This window comes from Taurulus bubalis (genome assembly GCF_910589615.1).
Source record: "Taurulus bubalis genome assembly, chromosome: 15".
In the NCBI taxonomy this organism is placed as follows: domain Eukaryota; kingdom Metazoa; phylum Chordata; class Actinopteri; order Perciformes; family Cottidae; genus Taurulus; species Taurulus bubalis.
The window spans coordinates 25,196,344-25,215,741 of NC_136603.1; the positions used below are offsets into that span (position 1 = coordinate 25,196,344).

The following is a 19,398-nucleotide window of genomic DNA, read 5'->3' on the forward strand; positions in this document are numbered from 1 at the left end:
ATCCTGTCCCGGGACCTCACATCGGATCAGGAAAAACTCCCCCAATAAAGATAGTAACAACCCTTTCACAGGGAAAAAAGGGGAAGAAACCTGAGGGAGAGCAACCATGAGTGTGTGTGTGTGTGTGTGTACCTTCATGTAACCATGAGTGTGTGTGTGTGTGTGTGTGTACCTTCATGTAACCATGAGTGTGTGTGTGTGTGTGTGTACCTTCATGTAACCATGAGTGTGTGTGTGTGTGTGTGTGTACCTTCATGTAACCATGAGTGTGTACCTTCATGTAACCATGAGTGTGTGTGTGTACCTTCATGTAACCATGAGTGTGTGTGTGTGTGTGTACCTTCATGTAACCATGAGTGTGTGTACCTTCATGTAACCATGAGTGCGTGTGTGTGTACCTTCATGTAATCATGAGTGTGTGTGTGTACCTTCATGTAACCATGAGTGTGTACCTTCATGTAAACATGAGTGTGTGTGTGTACCTTCATGTAACCATGAGTGTGTGTGTGTACCTTCATGCAACCATGAGTGCGTGTGTGTGTACCTTCATGTAACCATGAGTGTGTGTGTGTGTACCTTCATGTAACCATGAGTGTGTGTGTGTACCTTCATGTAACCATGAGTGTGTGTGTGTGTGTGTGTACCTTTATGTAACCATGAGTGTGTGTGTGTACCTTCATGTAACCATGAGTGTGTGTGTGTACCTTCATGTAACCATGAGTGTGTGTGTGTGTGTACCTTCATGTAACCATGAGTGTGTGTGTGTGTGTACCTTCATGTAACCATGAGTGTGTGTGTGTACCTTCATGTAACCATGAGTGTGTGTGTGTACCTTCATGTAACCATGAGTGTGTGTGTGTACCTTCATGTAACCATGAGTGTGTGTGTGTACCTTCATGTAACCATGAGTGTGTGTGTGTACCTTCATGTAACCATGAGTGTGTGTGTGTACCTTCATGTAACCATGAGTGTGTGTGTGTACCTTCATGTAACCATGAGTGTGTGTGTGTGTACCTTCATGTAACCATGTTACAGTCACCTCACTAACCCACATCCTGCTTCCTGTACAGGACCACGTCAGCCTGGTAACAAACAACAAGACAAATTTAGGGCTTTTTGAAAAACAGGCTGCTTTAATTTTCATTGTTGGATGAGGAGAACTACAAACACACATGACACGTAATGCCAAGGTGTGTGTGTGTGTGTGTGTGTCCACCACCTTGCTAGAACTCCACCAGCAACAGATGCATAGTCCTCAGCCAGCAGCTGCAAGCTGTTTTATGAAATATGTCATACATCGAAAACATAAATGTCTTCATCCCACTGTTAGGTAATAATCTGCAGGGTCACTGGCAATCAGCCAATCACGTTTCAAAAGTTAAACGTTTCCAAAACAAAGCGACTCATAAAACGTGAAGTTAGGCTCAGATTACATCTTCATTTTAATGCGTCTGACTAGGAGCAAGTCTAGCCTGAGCCCGGGTTAGGAGGTACTATCACAATCAACACAACTCAGCTGAAGCCCGGAGGAGGGTCTGTTGATGATGATGTCAGGGCCTCGGCCTGCAGACGGAAAGGAGAGAACACAAACCCTGAACTAACACACTGCAGCTTCTGGCTACATCTGCTGGGTGGAGTTCCCGTTCCAGGTGTTGTTTTCATCTTCGCTGTCCTCCTGAGTCCGGAGCCGGCAGATTTTCCCATCCTTCTTGAAGTCCTTGGGCCGCTTCTCCACATTGTCCTTGTTGACAGTTTCTCTGAAGGCAGGACACAGTGAGTGAATCACCACAACACAGACCTGACCGACTCAACAACATCAAAGTGTCCCAGCAGCAGCAGCCGCCATAAGCTACAGGTCACAGCGCAGACTGGATTTTACCCGTAGAGAATAGAGAGTGAGTTATAAGGGGTGGGGGAATCCATACAGCATAGTATCGCGATATTGTATTGATACACGGAAGCCAAGTATCGATCTTTTATTATATCAATTATGAACGTTTTGGTCCTAGAAAAGACATTGCTTTTCCAGCCCACTAGATGGTGCTGTGGTGTTTTCTGGTGAGGTCAGCAGAGGTCCCGGGTCACGTGATGTGGGAAGTTGGTCAAAACAAACAGAAAGAAATTAGAAATGCGCCGTCCGCATTTAAATCAAACGTCTGGACTTCCTGCCGCTCGTAGCGCCGCTGCTGCACAGCTGTTGCTCGACACACAGGACAACAATCGTGACACAGTACTGGTCAAATACGTTAAAAAGAGCATCAATCAAACTGGCTACTGGTGAACCTTTACACCCTAATGTCCCCATACAGCATACTACATGTACTTGGATCTGACATGTACCTCTTGGCTCTGTCGGAGGCTGATGCATTGGCGTAGGAGCCGGACGGCTGGCCAGAGCCTCTGGAGGCGGCTGCTGGGCGGGGCGGGGAGGCAAACAGGAAGGAGCTGAGGAACCTCCACACGGCCAGCAGAGGGTAGAGGAGCGTGCCCACAACGGCCCAGATACCACCATCAGAGGACTGGACCACTGCGTTAGCGGGCCGGCCCGACTGCTAGAAGGGAGAGCATCCAAATAGTGTCGATACGAGAGGCGATTTAAGGAATGGTTCAACATATGCTAAGCTATGCTAACCTCAGCCCGACTCCAGCGCTGCACTTAAAGCACAGGCATGGACTGAACATCAGATCCTTTGGCAACATATTGAAGCATTCCTTCAAGTGCCAATGTTGAAGAATGTCCCAGTAGAGCATGGCGGCCTACAGCCGCACTCTGTTCGTCACATCTTGGTTTCCTGCCCGCTACAAGGATTTAGAATCTGTGTGATTTGCTTGACAGACCCACTTCAATGTCTTATAGTCAATTAACTGGAAGACACATTATTTACAGACAAGGGATTAAGTTAGGAGGGACAGTGCACTAATCTCCAATCCCATCTGATGCCGACTTCGCTCCTTCATGTCTCGAGGGGCCTGTGGTTCTGTCTACTCACTGGCAGAAGCACAATGGAAGCACTTGGAGCCAGATCCAGCTCCAGCAGAGTCTTGTCCAGGTCTTCACTGGTGAACTCTCGCCGAGGGAACATGGTCGCCAGGGAGAAGTTCCCGTAGCGCTTTCCCACTTCCTAAAACAGAACCAGCAGAACCTTACTCAGACGTGGCGGTCCGATGTGGAACCACCGGCTCAGATTCTACAACATTTTAATTGTGCAAAGTTAAGAATATCACGACAGTGATAATGTGATTACAAATATGATACCACAACGTCAAATAGCTTTCCAAATGTAACGTTTCACTCAGGTAGAGCTCTCGTCTTCTCCTCTAAACTTGAATTATTTTATATTTTGTCATAATAGTGTGTGTCTATGTGTTCATGTACTCCTGTGAAATGTCAGACATTGTTGTGCTGATTATAACAATTACAGTGATATTAACTTTAGACTTTGTGTCAGATACTTTGAAACTGTCAGTTTCCAGTCCAGATCTGTGTTGACGTATTTATTTTAGAATCAGTGTGAGGAAAGTGGAACGTGTGTAAATGTCAAAATGTGTCCGAGTGGTACAACTCAACAATGTACCCACAAAACCCCACGACGCTGCGTGCGACTGATTTAAACCCAAACACGTGCTCCTAAAAACATCTGCAAACTCAAAGATGGTTTCCGTTCAAGAGGAATCCTTTTGCCCCTAAAAATATAACATTGTTTCATCAGAATTATTAATTTTCCAAAGTTCTATGAATTATTTCCTTGAGGAAATCACGTGACACTCAAACCTTCCAACGAGCAGAAGCACAGCGTGAACATGCTTTGTGTTCAGACCTGAACAGCAAACTGCCGAGCCTCCTGCAGTCTGCTCCGGGAGGGGAACTGGTTGGTGAAGGAGGAGCCGTCTGGGAGGCGGAACTGGATCCTCGCTATGGTACTGATGACACACACACACACACACACTGAAAACTCTACATATTTCACACGTGAATGTGTGACAGATCCCTAGAGCGTTTCCATCTGGTGAATCTTCTTTGTTAGCCTCGTGTTATTCAGGATTAGCAGATGTGTACTTGGTAGAGGAGCCTTTACTTGTAAATGTACAACAGTGGAAAAGCTTCCTAAAAAGAATTCAGACCATCTGCCCATTTTTCACAGCAGATCTTTACTGAAACAATGAATGCATGCAGGACTCCCACTGCCCTGAGTGCACCGAGGCATTCCCAATGTAACATACCTTCACATGGACACTTCATTCAAACGTATTCAATGTGCAGCTTCTTTAAGAACAGTGTGCTTCTTTTTTAACTCTTTCATAATTATTGAAATGATCAAAAAGTTATTATAATTCTGAATGAATGACAGAATACTGACACCGTCGTTCGGCTCATTTGGAGCAGTCCAAGTGGAGCAATTATATATGGCTGCATGTTAGTTCTGGTCTGGTTCATGTTCAACAGCTTTCAGCCCAAACGTAGCTTCTCTCAGCACCTCTGTTTCAGCTGCTCTTTGAGCTCTTTGTATTTTAACTGCACTTCAACAGTTTCAATATTTATAATGTTTCTCCGCTTAATTTCAGCAATGAGTACCTTTTATGTCAACATGTCTTTTGTGGAAAAGGAATAAACATAATTGGTTTTAATTTGGATATGTGCATTGATAATGATTTATGCTACAAACCAAACGAATAGACATCCTGCAGTACTGGCAGCTACAACATAGTTTATGTCTCCTTTACCTCCTCTCCCTGACCACTGCCGCCTTCCTCTCCTCGTGCTCTGCCTGCCTGGCCTGCAGTAGGGCCTGCTTGGCAGTCTTGTCCTCCTCCTGGGTTTTGGAATAGCGAGCTGCTCTGTCAGCTCGGTCCTGCAGGACAGAGGGACAAAGGTTAAGTCTATACAATATGTCTGCATGGTTTCAAACGGTTGTAACGCTTCAAATTAGTTTATTCAGGCATTCTTGTCTTGGTAGAGCTTAAAATCACAGGAATACTTTGAGTATCATTCAAATCTTATATAATAATACCTTGAGTTTTATAACGGACACCAAAACTCCGATCTCTTAGTTCCTCCCTTTGTGGATGTTTCCACACACAAACAAATAAAGACTGAACCCTGATCATGTAAAGGCTCACATGGTAAGATCATGTCATACTCACCAACAGGGCTGATGGCAAAAACCATCAACACCATTATTTTGGTCAATATTGAGATCAGTGTTTCCTAGGGGAAACTCTGATCTCAATATTGACCAAAATAATGGTGTGTGGAGTACGTTTGTCTTGAAGGTAGAGTTCATTTTGTTTCAATGTATTTTCTCTATCGCGCCAGATCACAACAGAAGTCATGTAAGGTTCCCTGTCCTATAGAACAGGTTCCCGTTCCTCGTACGTGGTTCAACTAAGTCGATCAAATGTCCGACGATCCAGCTTAAAGTACCCGATGATTGGAGTCAGGCTATCTTGGTTTCTCAAAGGCTGATCCGTGCTCAAACAGTCTTATTAATTCAAACCAGACAAGTTAAATGCACAAGTGTTGGGAAAATGTATGAGACAGACAGACAGCGACAGAGAGAGAGAGAGAGGAAAAATATGCCGCGTGGAACGCTCCCAGGGTGAAGAGTCAACAGTTCATGTATTTGCAGGTCTAGAGAAACGTCTGCAACGGGCTGCGAGGAGACCCTCTTGCCGTCTGCTGCGCAGCTCGATAAATGGGCCAGATGTTTCTGACTTTGCATGTCGAGAGGCTCTGGAGGTGGCTGCAGCAAGAGGAAATGCTGATTTTTTTTATTTCAAGAACTTTATTGAGAACTTCACATATTACAAAAGTACAAAGTACACAGACATAAAACTAAATGTGAATGCCTGTACTTTCGGGTAAATGTCTACGTTATGCCGCTAACAGGTTACGCTTGCGCGACTTGTTGATTCTTGGCGTCTTGCCAAAAGCCCCGGCGCCTTACCACCAAGGAGCCTTAGTGGCCTCCTGAAGCAGCGGCCCGGTACCGGCAGGCCTGAAGGGCTGCAGCTGCGTGGTCGCGGATGCTAAAACTCGGGCATCAAGGAGGTTCTGGCAAACCATCCGACGGCTCAGGAAGGGAAGGCAGGGCCGACCCCAGGCTGCTCTCAGCGGGGGGGAGCTGCTGACGCAGACGGGGACATTGTCGGGCGGCGGAAAGAGCACTTTGAGGAACTCCTAAACCCGTCCAACATGTCGCCTGGAGAAGGGCCAGCGCATGAAGACGATATTATCACCATACTTAAATCACCATACGATGGACAGAAACTGCGGGAGCGCGCCTCTGTGTCTGTTAGTCCATAAGGGTGAACATTAGGATTGGGCCTTAGTTTGTATTTGCCATTTGGGATGTCACCACCATTCAATGACTATTAGGAAAAATCACAGTTCACGATATTTACAATTATAAACGGTAATTATTTCTAATAGGGTTATAGCCAATGAACTAAAATATTGACATATTTCCTTTTAATTTGTTTAACTCATCTAAAAATTCAAAAATATCTCATTTTTTATGTTTTGTAAACGGCTCAGAGCCAGTGTTAGGAAGTTAAACGGCTCATAAATCATCTCTAATTATGTTCCTTCCAACAAATTATTCAAGTTTCTCACCAAAAACTACATTTTACAAGATTTAATTTGAACACATGATTATATTGACTTGTTTCCCACTATGATGGTATAATTACTCTGTATGCACTTTATGGCAGATACATGGTTACAGTCTTGGTTCCCTGTAAATATTTACAGCAAGGCTTTAGGCGAGTGGCAACCCTCTTTACACGTGTTACGGAGGAGAGCGTGTTTGTGAGCGAGAGAAGCAAAACCCTTTTCACTTCCACATTTAATGCTGTGATGTGATCTTTAGGCTCACCAAGGCAATCTGCTGTTTGACCCGGTCCCTGGCAGCCTTCTCCTCAGCCTTCTCCTTGTTCCTTTCCTCCAGGAGTCGCTTGGTCCTGTCCCCTTCCTGTTGCTTCTTCAAGTCTTGCACATCCTTCCCCATCTTCCGCCGCTCTACCTCCGCCAAGATCGCCTTCTGAATCACAGGCAACACACAGGCAGGTCAGGGGCCACACAGTCTGTACACTAACTGCCTTTATAAAATCAATTAAACATTATTAGTTTCTTTGTATTTAAGTAACTTTGCTCAGCAGTTTTGACAGCAGCCACATGTGATTATTACAGAGCTGTGAAGGTAGCACACTATTACAATAATATTTAGAGGGGAACAGACTTGGACACAGGACTGGGACTCACACGTCAAGTGTCTTCAGGTGAGGTGGCAGTAACGTGTGTTCTACATAGTTGGATGTACTAGTAGTAAGTACAGAACCCAGTACACAGAACGATAAGGACCACATGTCAACCCTTCGATGCCAACACTAGTTTCAACACAGTGATATACTGGTCGGTTCAAAACGACCATTTAGAGACACATCAACGCCAGACCCAGTTCTTAAGAGACGAGCGACTGTTACACATGTTAGACCTCTATGTTTAACATGAGCCTCAGTGATGCTGTAATGGACACAGACCGGACTTCACTGGTGTAGATCATGTGTGATGCAGTGAGGCGATTACAGAGCTGAGCTGCTCTCATAGCGCTCGTGTTCACTGTCGCTGGTCGACACCAACATTAAGCCCGGGGACACATCCAGCTTGAAACTGAAATGAGTTTGCTTTCAGCTTTGGGAGGAATCTAAATCATGTGTCTAGTCCAGGGGTCGCCAACCTGCGGCTCTTCAGCCCGTCTGTTGCGGCTCCCTGAGGCCTTGACCAAAAAAAAAAAAGAAAGACAACATTTTTTTATTTTTTTTGCCCAGTGGAAAAACTTTAAAAGGGAAGTGCTCTTATCTTGGAGTTTTAGGTGATATTGTGTCACTGAAAATAAAAATAAGAGTTTAAATATTTCACTAAATGTGCGTCACGCCCTGCAGCTGCTCCTCGTGACTCAGAGCCCTCACGCGCAGATGAGTGCAGAAGAGCGATTCCTCAACTGCTGCAGCAAACTGAGTAAAGTAGATCTACTTTCAGGAAGTGGATCACGTCTCCAAACTCCACTCCTGCTGCTGGTTCTGTGTCAGCTCATGAGACACTGAGGCGTCCGTTAGTAAAAACGGATCCGTCCTTCGTTTGCGGTGCTGTAGTGAGGAGGACGCTCAGTGGAAACGTAGCAAAAGATATGCGTTTAAAATGTAAAACTCAGTGAGGAGGACAGGTATAACCTGCTACCTGCAGTTACAGGACTAACACTCTACCACATGAGCCACAACTATAGATCGACCTGAAGGGCTGCATAGTGGTGTTTTTAATTAACCTTAATGTAGCCGACACATGACTATTTTTTGTTTGATAGTTATAAACAGGTCAAATAGCAATACAATGTAAAAAAAAAAGTCTTTATTCTTGTTCTATATTTTCATAAATACAACAAACTATAGTTTTTTGTATATATAATATGACTATATATAAAACTCAAATATTTCTTGCGGCTCCAGACAATTGTTTTTGGTGGAAAAAGGTCAAAATGGCTCTTTGGATACGAAAGGTTGCCGACCCCTGGCTTAGTCAATAACAAATGTCATAAAAAAATCCCATATTTCAAATAATGGGAGGGATGTGAACCATGAACAATATAAACTACCCAAAACAGTCTCGTCTCCTTACCTCTTCTTCCCCTTTCTTCTTTTGCTCTCGTTTATCCTCCAGTTTCTTGGTTAACCTGAACATAATGAGAAAACATCATCTACCTTAGAATGAAAGATGTACCGATGACAGGCTGCTACTTCCTTCCTCACATGGAGCCATTTCTGTTTTAATTCATCACAATCTTAGGAGTTAAAATATTCTGGGCTGGACTATAGGTTGAACTTCAGGTTGTATGTCATTGATTGATGTTGAATGTTAATTAGATGGATTTACTTCAATACGAGTAAAATTAGGTCAATATGAGAGTTAGAATTCAGTAAGCTTTACTAGCTGTAATGCAATTCAGTATCCTGGCAAATTAGATACCACCAAGACAGAAACTCTGGCAACCGCAAAAGAGACGGCACGTTCAGCCAGCAGACCCTTGTTGTGTACGTGGTGTTGTGTACATGGTGTTGTGTACATGGTGTTGTGTACATGGTGTTGTGTACATGGTGTTGTGTATATGGTGTTGTGTACATGGTGTTGTGTATATGGTGTTGTGTACATGGTGTTGTGTACATGGTGTTGTGTATATGGTGTTGTGTACATGGTGTTGTGTACATGGTGTTGTGTACATGGTGTTGTGTACATGGTGTTGTGTATATGGTGTTGTGTATATGGTGTTGTGTATATGGTGTTGTGTATATGGTGTTGTGTACATGGTGTTGTGTATATGGTGTTGTGTACATGGTGTTGTGTACATGGTGTTGTGTACATGGTGTTGTGTACATGGTGTTGTGTACATGGTGTTGTGTATATGGTGTTGTGTATATGGTGTTGTGTACGTGGTGTTGTGTACATGGTGTTGTGTACATGGTGTTGTGTACATGGTGTTGTGTACGTGGTGTTGTGTACGTGGTGTTGTGTACATGGTGTTGTGTACATGGTGTTGTGTACATGGTGTTGTGTATATGGTGTTGTGTATATGGTGTTGTGTATATGGTGTTGTGTACGTGGTGTTGTGTATATGGTGTTGTGTACATGGTGTTGTGTATATTGGGCCAACACCTCAACACAAAGCTAATTTTCTGTCTAGAATGTTGAGAGCTTGACATGTACAGAGGCTCCTACCTTTCCACCTTAGCATCCAGCTTTTCTTCACTGTGCGTGGCATGATCTGAAGATGCATCGTCTGCAGGCGTCCCTGTGGATGGAAGGCTGCTATCGCCGACTGTACTGGAGAGGGAATCTACGTGGAAAGAACTGTGTTAACTCGCTTATTGGCGCCTTGTTAGCACAAAGTATATCCATCCTCCATTGGCTGTCACATCCAAAGGTCTGTCACAATCCTAATGTTTTAGGGGACGATTAACTGTCATACAATTTAAACTATTAATCATATTTTTCTGCTTATTTTATGCCACACAGTGGTTGTGTTTGGCTTTGCAGCTAGGCTTTGATTCAATGTTGTTCATTTCAATGGCTGCTCATCGAAATGATGCAGTGGTAGCAAGGGAGAGGCAATTCACCATCTTCACACGGCGGCCATTTTGCTCTTACGCCACGCTCAAGGGGAGAAGGAATCTCCCAGAAGCTAGACAGACTGCTATATAGCTACGGTGAAGTGGCCCACATATTTTACTTGTGTAGCCTAGCTTAGTGTTAAAAGAATCAAACTCGGGCACAAAGTTTGCAAAGATCCCCAAACAAATCCAAACCAAAGGACCAACTGGACCCAAGAAAAGACCGGCATGACCAGCCCAATAGGTTAGTAATATGACAGCTGGCTAATGCTAACGTCACCTAGCCTTATGTGTTTGTTTGCCAGGTGATATTTGTGACTGTGATAGAGATGCTCCCCGATAAAGCTTTGTTCATACCGCGTGGCTCCGTAGCGCGAGCTAAAAGGCGTTTATACTATTGTATGTTTATGTTCTCTGAAATGCCAGACGGCGTAAAAACTAAATGTACTGTGAAGAAGCAAGAAGACAACGAGCGTAGCATCGAAACGCCTTAAACCAACCTCCAGAATGCTGAAGAATTATAATTGTTTATATATCTTTTTTTTTTTTTTTTTTTCTCCTCCAATGAATCGCCACCTTAACGTGGTGGAGGAGTTTGAGTGGCTCAGTGATCCTGGGAGCTATGTTGTCCGGGGCGTCAGCCCCTGGTAGGGTCTCCCAAGGCAAACAGGTCTCGGGGGAGAGCCCAGACTAAGAGCGATTCAAAAAACCCTGATGAATTGCAGCCCACGGACTAAAGTTACCTCGCCCGGACAAGGGAAACCGGGGCACCCTCCCGGAGCCAGACCCAGGAGGGGAGCTCGTCGGCGAGCGTCTGGTGGCCGGGCTTTCGCCCATGGGGCCCGGTCGGGCTCAGCCCGAAGAAACAACATGGCGCAGCAGTCACCCCGTGGACCCACCACCCGCGGGGAGAATTATCGGGGTCGGGTGCTATGCAGACCGGGCGGCGGGCCAGGCAGGAGACCTGGGCGAGCCGATCGCCGGCAGCATAGACTAGCTCTAGGGACGTGGAACGTCACCTCGCTAGCGGGGAAAGAGCCGGAGCTGGTGCAGGAGGTGGAGCGGTACCAGCTAGATTTAGTTGGGCTCACCTCCACGCACAGCATGGGCTCTGGAACCAAGCTCCTGGAGAAGGGTTGGACTTTGTCCTTTTCTGGAGTTGCCCAGGGTGAGAGGCGCCGGGCGGGAGTGGGGATACTCACGAGCCCCCGGCTGAGCGCCGCTATGTTGGAGTTTTCCCCGGAGAACGAGAGGGTCGCCTCCCTGCGCCTACGGGTTGCAGGGAGTAAGGCTCTGACTGTTGTCTGTGCTTATGCACCGAACAGCAGTTCGGAGTATCCGGCCTTCTTGGAGTCGGTGGGAGGGGTCCTGGAAAGGGCGCCGCCTGCCGACTCCATAGTTCTCCTGGGAGACTTCAACGCTCACGTGGGCAATGACAGAGAAACCTGGCGGGGCGTGATTGGGAGGAACGGCTTGCCCGATCTGAACCCGAATGGTGTTTTGTTGTTGGACTTCTGTGCTAGCCACAGTTTGTCCATAACGAACACCATGTTCGAGCATAAGGTGGCTCATAAGTGTACCTGGTACCAGAACACCTTAGGCCGGAGATCAATGATCGACTTTGTAGTCGTATCATCTGATCTACGGCCGTATGTCTTGGACACTCGGGTGAAGAGAGGAGCAGAGCTGTCAACTGATCACCACCTGGTGGTGAGTTGGATCAGATGGCGGGGGAGTCGGCTAGAAAGACCTGGCAAGCCCAAACGTGTAGTGAGGGTGAACTGGGAACGTCTGGCGGAGGACCCTGTCCGGGAGGTCTTCAACTCCCACCTCCGGAAGAACTTCTCACAAATCCCGAGGGAGGCTGGGGACATGGAACCCGAGTGGACCATGTTCAAAGCCTCTATTGTGGACGCGGCTGCTCGGAGCTGTGGCCAGAAGGTCATCGGTGCCTGTCGTGGCGGCAACCCGAGAACCCGGTGGTGGACACCGGGGGTGAGGGAAGCCGTCAAACTGAAGAAGGAGGCCTTTCGGGCCTGGCTGGCCCAGGGGTCTCCTGAAGCAGCTGACGGGTACCGGCAGGCCAGAAGGGCTGCAGCTGCGATGGTCGCGGATGCTAAAACTCGGGCATGGGAGGAGTTCGGGGAGGCCATGGAGAAGGACTTTCGGTTGGCCTCAAGGAAGTTCTGGCAAACCATCCGACGGCTCAGGAAGGGAAAGCAGGGCCTACCCCAGGCTGTTCTCAGCAGGGGGGGGGAACTGCTGACCCGGACTGGGGACATCGTCGGGCGGTGGAAAGAGTACTTTGAGGAACTCCTAAACCCGGCTAACATGTCCCCCGGAGAGGGGGCAGCGCCGGAAGATTTTGGGGTGGTTTCTCCCATATCCCTGGCAGAGGTCGCTAAGGTAGTCAAAAAGCTCCTTGGTGGCAAGGCGCCAGGGGTGGATGAGATCCGCCCTGAGATGCTGAAAGCGCTGGACATTGTTGGGCTGTCTTGGTTGACACGCCTTTTCAGTGTCGCATGGGGGTCGGGAACAGTGCCCATGGACTGGCAGACCGGGGTGGTGGTTCCCATCTACAAGAAGGGGGACTGGAGAGTGTGCTCAAACTATCGTGGCATCACACTGCTCAGCCTCCCGGGAAAAGCTTATGCCAGGGTGCTGGAAGGGAGGCTCCGACCGCTTGTCGAACCTCAGATTCAAGACGAGCAGTGCGGATTCCGTCCCGGTCGTGGAACAGTGGACCAGCTCTTTACCCTTGCAAGACTACTGGAGGGGTCCTGGGAGTTTGCCCAACCAGTCTACATGTGCTTTGTGGACTTGGAGAAGGCTTTCGACCGGGTCCCTCGGGGGTTTTTGTGGGGGGTGCTGCGGGAGTATGGGGTGCCGGACCCGTTGGCACGGGCTATCCGGTCTTTGTACGCCTGCAGTAGGAGCTGTGTTCGTATCCTCGGTAGTAAGTCAGACACGTTCCCGGTGGGTGTTGGCCTCCGCCAGGGCTGCCCTTTATCACCGGTCCTGTTCGTGACTTTCATGGACAGGATATCTAGGCGCAGCCAGGGGGCGGAGAGGATCCGGTTCGGGAGTCTCGGGATCGCCTCTCTGCTGTTCGCGGATGATGTGGTCCTGTTTGCCTCCTCGGATTGTGACCTCCAGCATTCACTGGGGCGTTTTGCAGCCGAGTGTGAAGCGGCAGGGATGAGAGTTAGCGCCTCCAAATCTGAGGCCATGGTGCTCTGCCGGAAACCGGTGGATTGCTCCCTCCAGGTGGGGACAAACTGCCTACCCCAAGCGAAGGAGTTCAAGTATCTCGGGGTCTTGTTCACGAGTGAGGGTAAGGTGGAGCGGGAGATCGACAGACGGATCGGTGCGGCTGCAGCAATAAAACAGGCGCTGTACCGGTCCGTCCTGGTGAAGAGGAGCTGAGCCGGAAGGCGAAGCTCTCCATTTACTGGTCGGTCTATGTTCCAACCCTCACCTATGGTCACAAACTCTGGGTCGTGACCGAAAGAACGCGATCTCGAATACAAGCGGCCGAAATGAGCTTCCTCCGCAGGGTGGCCGGGCTCACCCTTAGAGATAGGGTAAGGAGCTCGGACATCAGGAGGGAGCTTGGAGTCGAGTCGCTGCTCCTTCGTGTCGAAAGGAGTCAGCTGAGGTGGTTCGGGCATCTAGTCAGGATGCCTCCTGGACGCCTCCCATTAGAGGTTTTCCAGGCACGTCCAACTGGTAGGAGACCCCGGGGAAGACCGAGGACACGCTGGAGGGATTATATCTCCCGGCTGGCCTTGGAACGCCTCGGGGTCCCCCAGAATGAGCTGGAAAGTGTTGCGGGTGAGAGGGAAGCCTGGGTCGGCCTGCTGAACCTGCTGCCACCGCGACCCGACCCCGGATAAGCGGCTGATAATGGATGGATGGATGGATGGATATATATCTTTTTGGCCCACCTTATTGCTTTTGTACAAGCCCAGTAGAGAAAGAAGTCAAGTACCTATTACATGCATTATAATGAAACAAAAGTTGAATATTCTGTAGATTTGTAAGACCTCCAGTCTCTAAAGCATTTGTAAACGAATAGGCCTTCTTCACACATGTGAATAGTGCTTTTATTAGTGAATATTTATTACAGTCACATCTGAAAAGGTCAGATAAAAAGTGCTGTGCGCATAGTTACAACAATTCAGAGGAGCCTGTGTGCACAACGCCGTAATTAAGTCGTTTCCTGGTGCGCGCACATCGTGCTGCCATCAACGGAGCAGAACCAAAAACTAAGGTTTTACACAGTATACCAGAACAGCTGACAAACACAAATATCATCTGGCAAACAAAAACATAGCTGATGTTAGCTAACATCAGCTGACACTGTTGCTCCAATACAAAAAAGAATGAGAGTAAGACATTAATGCACTTGCATGTTCATAGTAACAAATTCACTATTAAATCACTTTATTTTTCTCAAACTGACCAAAGTAACGGGAACTTCTGTCACTCAAATGTAAAAAGAAGAGTCTGTGTCGCTGTGTTCACATCGTAACACTTGTGTAAATTTGAAAGACACGACACGGCAAGTCGCCCGTCATGGGCGACCAGCCTACACAAGCCGGTTTTGATCGGTGGCCTATTGATCGGAGCGTCTCTAATCCATATTGAGACTGTCTTTAAAATGTGCGCGAGAGAATATAGATTGAAACAATCTCATGTCTCAAACTTCTATGACGGCTAGCCATAAACGCAGATAAATGCTTTTGCTTTCGCAGAAGGATGAATGACTACTGGACATATATGTGCCTTTTCCTCCCCGTGCTGAAAATGAAAACTGATTAAAAGCAGTCGATGGAAAAGTACCTTGATAAACGAGGTGCGCAAAACTCTCCTTTTCAAACTTACAAAATGTGATCCAGGCTCACTCACCGTTTGCTGTTTGCGGTCCTGATTCAGGTTCTGTGGCTGACCCAACAGGCATTGCTGGAGCTGTGCTATCGAGTGGCCTGGTCTCCACTGGACCGCCGGCCTCTGGCAGCACTTTCTCACCTCCAATCTGCTGAGCATGCATCTGTCAGGAAAACAGGGCGAAAGATGATTAGTTCAGGTGTAGGAGGGTCGGCATTATATCTAGGGTTTGGATATACTTTAATTCAACTATCTGCAGAGAATTTCATAGACATCCAAATAACAATAAAATAAAAAATAAAAAGGATGACATATTTCCGTCAGGACCAAAGTCGTGGACTAACCAACCAACACTGCCATACTGCGTTTCTTTGGGTACTGTGCTATTTTAAAACATGTGAAAGGTGTGAGGAAACAACAGTGAGCTCCCTGTAAACCACACAGTTTACAACCTGTGTGGCCTCACCTGCTTAACTCTGCTGATTCTTTTCATCAGTTCTTCAGCAGACACAGTGCCAGCGATGACTTCCAGGGGGATCCCACTCTCCCCTATGAAGAAGCTGGAGGGTATGCACACCACTGGATCTTCACATGGGGTTAAGGAACACGCTGGATGACATTTAGTTGCGTTTCCATAATCAGTAGAAATTACACTCTTTACTGATCATATAACATTCCCCCATTGTCATATAAATAACTGAGAGGTAATGAATGACACAAATTATAATAATCTCGGTAGATTAGTTTATGAGATGTCCTGTCAAATGTCTGACTCAAAGTTTGAATTATGAGATAACAAATTAATCAAAGAGAGATGACCCGAGTTTTTCCATGTATACTTTAAAGTGTAACTTCATCCGCAGGTTTGAGCCTTAGCACACTATTTAAACTGCTAAAGAATAGGAAAGGGGATAAGAGATGAAACCACACCCACTTCCGTATGACAGATGGGACCTTAGCTCCTGTCATCAGTGTGTGAATGGGTGAATGATGACAAGTAGTGTGAAAGCACGTTGAGTGGTCAGAAGACTAGGAAAGAGATATACAAGTACAGGTCCATTTACCATTATGTATATTTGGCTCGGGACATTATCAAATCTACTCGATATATCTCTAGTATTAAATCTACATTATGTAAACTTCTGCCAGACAAGACGATATTGTTAATTGTTGAGGCATTTCATCTATTGGATGCATCTCGTCTTGTGCATTTTCTGATAAACATGTCCTATTCAGCCTGACAGAAGAGGTTCATGGTCTAAAACATACAAAAGCACAATCCTAGAGTAGCGTCGGTCCAATGAATACCAATGTAATGGTAATGTAACTATTAACTGTCCTCTGAGATAAGTCTGTAAAAGTAGCTCCACACCAATTCATCACAAGGAGAAAGTATAAATACTTTGGTCAACAAAAAAGATACAGATCTGAGAGAACTGCACACATGGCTCGCTGTGGAGAAAATGTTGCAGCGTCATATGTTGGATCTCAATACAGATTAAAACATATTTTCTTTAATCTAAAACAATTAACATCACACACCTGTCAAATTGATTAGGCAAATAAATAATTATTTTACTGGGAATGACAATGCGAGTTCAGAAGTGCAGATATGAACTTTATCAAAGAACAAATACCAGGGAATTTAAAGATCATAATTTCGACTAAATGTACTTTTTCATGACTATTAAACGATACATAAGTTTCTCTGGTGTGTCAACAGACCCTCCCTCTCATTCTGTCTGGCTCCATCTGTCAGAATGTGTCAATTAAGCCGCCTGGAAGAATCTCCTCCACCTCAGTGACCCTGCATGGACTAGCTGCTGAAGCTATCACTGTCCGCCATTTCGCTTTCCTCACTAACTATTAGACTGTTTGCATGTTAACATTAACTTACTGTGCTGTGTATTTATGAATCCCACTGCCCTGCGCAGCATTCAAGTGCTAAGATTGGCCAGGCATCCATGCTCGCCAACGTAGTGACGTGATTTATTCGGGTCCTATGCCCTGACCAATGGGCTCTGCTCACACTAACTACTCGAGGTCAATGCCTAAACGTAACCAATCATCTCTGACTCAACCAGCTATGACCAGAGCAGAGAGAGCAGTAAAGTCATAAACATCTTCTCTGTGCTTCCTGAACCTTAGAGTGGTTAAAAGACTTTGCAACGAGGACTGGTCAATATGGAAAAAATCAAATATCACAATATATTTGACCAGATATCTTGATATCTTCATTACAACGATATTTTGGGGTTGACAATGGTGCTTTCACAAAATATTAAAATCTAATGAAGTTCGTATTAATGTAACTTTTCTTTTTTAAGGACAATTTATATCGCATAAAATGGCATTTAAGATTTCCAATTTAAATTAATCTAACAACGGCAAAGATAATGTTTTATTGAATTTCAAAACAGGCCATGCAAGCCCCCTGAATTATGTACACTGAAATCTCCTAAAACAATGCCAACTGCAAAACTACTCAACCAAGTTCCCCCAGGGAACTGGACAGCTCAGGCGACAGGAACCTGAAGCTAATGCAATGAGCTGTAACTCTGTTACGTTGGTCATTCTGGTCACATGACATCTATTGCTTCTGTCCATCCGGGGAGAGGGATCCTCCTCTGTTGCTCTCCTCAAGGCTTCTTCCTTTTCTCCCTGTGAAAGGGGTTTTACTATCTTTATTGGGGGAGTTGTTCCTGATCCGATGTGAGGTCCCAGGACAGGATGTCATGTGTACAGATTGTAAAGCCCTGAGGCAAACTTGTATTTGTGATGTTGGGCTATATAAAATAAACTGAATTGGATTAAAGCTGTGCAGCACGACATGTTATGGGACACAGTGATGGGTATATGTTGAAGACAGCAACTCCCCTTGAAACTAAAACGCAGTACACATTAAACACAGCAGTACCTCTTGGCATCGACGTTGATAGCCACACAGCAGTTGTTTGCTTCCTCTGACACGTCGTCATCCTCCCAGCTGGAGATCAGCTGTGCTGACTGCTCATCTTCCCCTGAGCAGAGACACAGTCCTGTGAGAAGTACTCCAGGGACAGAAGAGCTAACTAACTCCGTCACTGCTAATACTGGCGCCTATGATGAAACAATGACCCAATCATAGTGGTGACGTTTTACTTCACCTGGCTAGGATGAGGTTTTGTACTGGAACACCCTAATCTGACCAAAACCACACCAACTACCGATCTGTAAAATCATTTAGCTATGCTACGAAACCCAACTGTCCGTGTAGCGTTACGTTAATCTGGTCAGGACACTAGGGACCAGACGGTGTTAAACATTCGTTGGCTTTCCGTTGGCGACGTCTCGTTGTGCACCATTTGTAGGTTTCTGTTTCTGTCCTCTTGGGCATCCTACTCATCACGCAGAATGACACGCATTATTCCTTTGGCAGCTGGTTGCTATGCTAGCTGGCTAATGGTTTAGTACGACAACAACCACGGCTAGCTGGCTAGCACACTAGCGCGAGAGCTTTTGTATCACTCGTTATCTATGGAGGCTAGCCATAGCTAGTAGGCTAATCGACACACGTACCTGTAATGACAACGACAAAGACTGAGCCCCGCTGTTTGGCTAAGTTAATGGCATCAGGAATTGAGCCGTCGAACCAAAACATCTTTACTGTCTGTGTTTTCCGTCTCTGGTTCGGTGACACTATGATCCACCTAAACTACATACATTCATGAAGAGGTCAGTCTGTCAGCTTCTACATCCGAGCTGAACGACAAGCTGAGCGCTGCGCAGCCGCAGAGCGCGTCAGACGGCTCCGGAACAAACACACGTCACGTGACCGTGCCGTCATCTCTCATACTAAATACAGGCCTATGTTTCTATTTATTTTAAAACAAATGCATACATGATATACTTAAAGTAGATATTTTGGGGGGATTGATCACTTTTGCTGCAAAAGTACGTCTTCGGGGAGTAAGATATAAATAATGCACGAGTAGAAGAACTACCCAGCAAACCAAGAACCTATAAAACCCAGTGAGCACCAACCTGGATCTCATCGTTGGTTTCTCCTAGAAAACTGTGTGATATTCGGCCTCAAGGTCTCTAAAGTCCCGTTTACCACCAGCTGAAATGCGGTTACAGCATCAACGTGTGTTGGTTGAACATGTAAATGCGTGACTGTATTACATATTTTACTGTGAGCATTTTTAGGTCTAAAAGGCGTTTAAAATACAGTGATGGTTAAAAGTGGTTTAAAAGTGAACGTTGATTCATCAACTTTTTGAAGACGTTGAGTAAACGTCCACACGTAGAGCATATTTAATGAGCTTTGCATGATTGCATGTTCATGTTGCGATGGTCTTCTTTACCGGG

General features: G+C 46.1%; 1 protein-coding gene across 2 annotated transcripts; it reads right to left on the reverse strand.

Annotated features, from left to right (window-relative positions):
- Positions 1-1,114: 1,114 nt before the first annotated feature.
- Positions 1,115-18,729, reverse strand: ubxn4 (UBX domain protein 4). Of its 2 annotated transcripts, none has more exons than XM_079230787.1 (13): positions 18,607-18,729; positions 17,966-18,068; positions 16,472-16,500; positions 15,515-15,633; positions 15,070-15,211; positions 9,767-9,884; positions 8,672-8,726; positions 6,876-7,040; positions 4,723-4,850; positions 3,819-3,921; positions 2,991-3,122; positions 2,341-2,549; positions 1,115-1,757 (listed from the first exon to the last, which is right to left on the reverse strand). In XM_079230787.1, the coding sequence occupies exons 1-13, from the start codon at positions 18,686-18,688 to the stop codon at positions 1,619-1,621; spliced, it is 1,524 nt and encodes a 507-aa protein (XP_079086913.1). In that variant the 5' UTR covers positions 18,689-18,729; the 3' UTR covers positions 1,115-1,618. The 2 variants fall into 2 exon arrangements, with proteins under 2 accessions (XP_079086913.1, XP_079086912.1); XM_079230786.1 differs by having other exon boundaries at positions 2,341-2,552.
- Positions 18,730-19,398: the final 669 nt, after the last annotated feature.